The sequence below is a fragment of the Aplysia californica genome, unplaced genomic scaffold, assembly GCF_000002075.1.
Source record: "Aplysia californica isolate F4 #8 unplaced genomic scaffold, AplCal3.0 scaffold00751, whole genome shotgun sequence".
Lineage (NCBI taxonomy): Eukaryota > Metazoa > Mollusca > Gastropoda > Aplysiida > Aplysiidae > Aplysia > Aplysia californica.
Genome location: NW_004798021.1, coordinates 32,404 through 36,671, shown reverse-complemented (window position 1 = coordinate 36,671; position 4,268 = coordinate 32,404). Strand labels below are relative to the sequence as shown.

Below are 4,268 nucleotides of genomic sequence, written 5' to 3'. Positions count from 1 at the left end.
GGGTCCTTTCATTTCTCCTTTCCTCTCCCCTCCCTCCCTTCCCTTTCTTTTTGGGGGGGATGGGTGGGTTGGGTTGTTTTTTTGTGAATTCCATCTCCTTAACTCCTTATTGTTCTCTATTCCCCGCCCCCACTTATTCTTGCTTCCATTATTGTGTTGAAAAACAAAGAATAAATGACCATATATGGTAATATGGTGAGGATATTCTTCTCCTTACTTCAACGAACTGATCTCTGTTCTCTTCCTCCTGTCCTCCTCCCACCTCCCCCCATCACCGCCCCACCTCTCAACCACCCACCAGGTGACCAGTCCGACTCCCAGACCCAGGCAGAGACTGGGGAGGAGGTTGTGGAGGCGGTCGCTTCGTCCTCGCTCTCTGGTGAGGCCTGGTCAGGGAGGAAGGGAGGGAGGTTGTTGGGGCGGTCAGGGAGGGGAGGGAGGAGGTTGTGGAGGCGGTCGCTTCGTCCTCGCTCTCTGGTGAGGCCTGGTCAGGGAGGAGGATGCTCAACCTTTGTTTATGAAGCATGACACGCATTCCACATTTTATTTTAAAAAGGCAAATGATTTTTTAGTTGCAGCATACAGCTGTTACCTGTCTGCCATATACCGTTGCAATCTTGTGGATAGGCTGTTGGGCTCTCAACCAAAAGATCACAGGGTTCGAACCCCGTCAGGGACCCAATGTTGTGCCCGTGGGAAAGGCATTTACACATATTTTCCTCACTTTCCCCAGTTGGGAATGGTTACCCATCTTTAGACAGTGAAAGATCTTGTCAGTTTGTTAGTGTTTGAGTGCTTAAGATTAAGAGGCTGCTTGCAAGGTATGCTTCCTGGGAAGATGAGAATGTTTCTGAATGTTCCGTAGTCTGCTGGGGTATTAACAGTTTTATAGCGCATAGGGCTTGCTGTTGAGCTATACATATACTTTTTATTATTATTGTTATTTTTTTATTTTTTTTATGCGTATGATTAAATAGGCTGTTGTTATGCATGCTTTGCAGAAATCACTTTTTGTTATACAGTCGATTCTTTTGTTACGATCACCTGTGCAAGATTATCACTTGTACAAATGACCATTTCCCCCTTTTGCATTTTGTTTTCTCTGTTACAACAATGATATTGCCCTAGAAGACCACCTGTCTAAGATGACTACTCTACTCCTCGACAATGGATTACTGACTTGGAAAAGTTTGACCGTAGTTGTAAAAGAACTGTACAAGTTTTGTTCGTTTTTTTTCTGTCAGTTTCTAAATGTAGAAAACATGTTTTCTTTTTTTAAATTGTTATTTCTTTAATTTTTTCCCCCCCCATAGATTCCGACCAGTTTGTGACCGCGAGTGTGTCTTCTTCGTCTATGGCGGCAGTTGCTTCCCCTTCTGGTGCGGAGAGCGTGCCAGGTACTTCAGACGCCAACGACAACATGAGATGTGCCAGTGTGGACAGTGGGTTCGAGTCGGTCCCATCGCGGGTAGGCTACGTCTGGTTCTTCTTTCTTTTTTGTTTTACAGGCTGATGAAAGATGCTATCGCTATCTCTCTGTGGTTTTCATTCTCTCTCCAAAGTTTGACAAAATAGCAAGGTTAAAAAATTATTTTTTAAAATAATTTTTTTTCAGTCTCTCCAGTACTAGATCTAGACACTTTCTCTTCATGCTTTTCTTCTCTCTCTCTGTCTCCCTCTCTGTCTCTCTCTCTCTCTCTCTCTCTCTCTCTCTCTCTCTCTCTCTCTCTCTCTCTCTCTCTCTCTCTCTCTCCTGTAGTAAGACAAAATTACTGTTTTGTTGTTCAGTCTCTTGACATCTAATTTCTATCCTTTAATGTTTTTTTCATTCATTCTCTCACCTTGTTTGTGTCCCTGGTGCAGTCGGAGAAGCCTGTGTGTGTGTGTGTGCGTGCGTGTGTGTGTGCGTACGTGCCCAATTTATTTTAAATATCCGATGTGCTGCACCAATGTATGAAATTGCTGAGCCATATGTTAGAACATGTGGATGTATGGGCCATAGGCCTTTCAAATAAATAAATCATTTTGAAATCTGAAATCTCCCCTCGCACAGTCGGAGAAGCCTGCGGTGCCCACCTCCCAGGTGATGGGGGTCCAGGCCACGGACCAGGAGCGGGACAAAGCCACGCCCACTTTCTTCATCAAGCCCGTCAGCATGGAGGGTGTGGGCATCAAGGGGGCCGAGAGGCTGGAAGATAAAGGTACGGCCTGGACACCCGCTAACCACCCCGTGGCTATTTCCTTGGTCAGCTGTTTAGATGTACTTTTACTTTTTACTTTTTACTTCCTCTGGTATCCTCTGGTTGTCGAGGGGAGTTGCAGGTTTCGGTCCTGCGCTAGGTGTGTAGCATCTGTGATAAATATGTTATGTTGTTCCAGGACCTTTTTGACCCCCATCCAGCCAGGTATTTCTTGGTCTTCCTCTTGATTTGAAGCCGGATTCTCGGGTGTTGTAAGCTCTAGCCGCTAGTTTCTGGGGCATTCTGGTTAGATGTCCGAACCATTTGACTCTTTGATGCTCTATGAATCTTATTACAGGGTCAGATGTGCTATGCCCAAAATTGTGTTGAAGTCTTTTTTTTTGGGGGGGGGGGGGGGGTTGTTGGGGGGTTTTTTTGGGGTCCCTTGTCCATTTCTATGATACTGACGCCATCTGATTAGAAGAGAAAATGTGCGTATGATAGTTTCCAATAGCGTATTACGTACATAATTGTTAAAACATGTAACTGTTACCTATAGATGTTCAAGATAATTATTGATGTATGTGAAGGATCTGAGAGCAATGATGATTTTAGAAATGATGGTGGTGATAAGTGATGATGTGAGATGGTGTTTTTGTAAATAATTATGAAGAAGACAAGCTTCTGTTAGTTAAGGGGGTTTGGTTTTGGGGGGGAGGGGTGGGGTTGTGTTTAAGTTATAAAATTTTAAAATTTTATTGCTGTTTCTTAATCTGTGATATTGCTTGTTTGTGTTCAAGAAATATTTTGTATTCGGCATTGATACGACTTATTTGTGTTGCAAGTGCCGTATAACGCTTACTGAAACCGTTTATCGTAAGAAATGGTAATGTCTCTGTGGTCTGTGTCTCCGCACGGCAGGCGATAAGCCCCTGGAGCTGACCAATCGTCGCATCCTGTCCATGGACTGGCGCAACAACGAGAAGCTGTCCTCCTACGTGCTGGTACAGTCCAAGGAGTTGGTGAGTGGGTGGCTGGCGGGCGGGTGCTCTGCTGTGGTTGGCTCCCTTTTCTGTCATGAGATCTAATCTTTTGATTCGTTCAAATGTCAGCTAATGTCATTTCTGTTTTTAAATTAATAAGATGAATATTTGGAGTGATTTTCTTTTAGTCAGAACACAACATTTTATGTTGCTGTTGTACATTGTACTGTATTGTAAAGCGCTCAGAGCCTGTGTACTTTAATCGAGTTTGAGCTCTATATGAATGTCCTTTATTATTGTTATTATGTCAAATATCTATGGTCCATGTCTGTCTTCTTTCTTTCCCTGCATGTTACTCGCCAGTAAAATGTGGGTGGTTGGAGGGTGCTCTGGTGTGAGTTGCTCCTTTCCTATCAAACATCTATCGTCCTTATCTCCCCTCCTTTTTTGTGTTTTTTAGTCTCTTGTAACACCTCCAATCTTCGGCACTTATACAACCTTATTGTTGCAAGTGCCGTAAAACTCTAACTAAAACAAAACAACATTTCTTTTCTGTGTATGCTGTTCTCCTGTTACACTTCTTTAATTTTCAGCATTTTTATATGATCTGTGTTGCAAGTGTGGTAAAACTAAAACTAAGAGTTAATGAGTTTACAATTCATTTTGTGAAGAGATTGTTGCTTCGGTTGTGGGGAAGCAGTTCAGATTTTTTATGTGCTGTTTCTTTTTCAAATATTTTAAAGTTGTGTTGTCGTTTACATCATCAACACGCTTTGATAGAGCTGTTTCAATGGAGACTCCTCCTTTTTGTTGTAAAGATCTTGTCTGGTTATCAGAGTTCCCCTGTGCTCTGACCAAATCAACCTCCTCCGGGCCTGACAGCGCTTATATGACCTGTTTCTGCTGCAAGCATCATAAAACGCTAACTTAACACTCTGCCATCAAGGGGCTCATATAGTAAAAACCTTTTCCATCAAAGGCAAAGGCATTTTGGGGAAAATCCGAAGAAACTGGGTGGCAAGCATGGCCGATCGGCGAGATGTGGCGGCAAAATGTTCAACTAAAATGAAGTAAAACTGCTTGAGCCCAGGCAGCCACTGGAGGG

General features: G+C 43.3%; 1 protein-coding gene across 1 annotated transcript in view; it reads left to right on the top strand.

Annotated features, from left to right (window-relative positions):
• LOC101845724 (ubiquitin carboxyl-terminal hydrolase 19) overlaps positions 1 to 4,268 on the top strand; it is a gene marked incomplete in the record, with an annotated part of 27,467 nt that overhangs the window by 18,760 nt on the left and 4,439 nt on the right. The window contains 4 exon segments of the mRNA XM_013088494.2: positions 302 to 379; positions 1,314 to 1,468; positions 2,054 to 2,201; positions 3,102 to 3,202. Coding sequence (XP_012943948.1) covers positions 302 to 379; positions 1,314 to 1,468; positions 2,054 to 2,201; positions 3,102 to 3,202 — 482 coding nt within the window.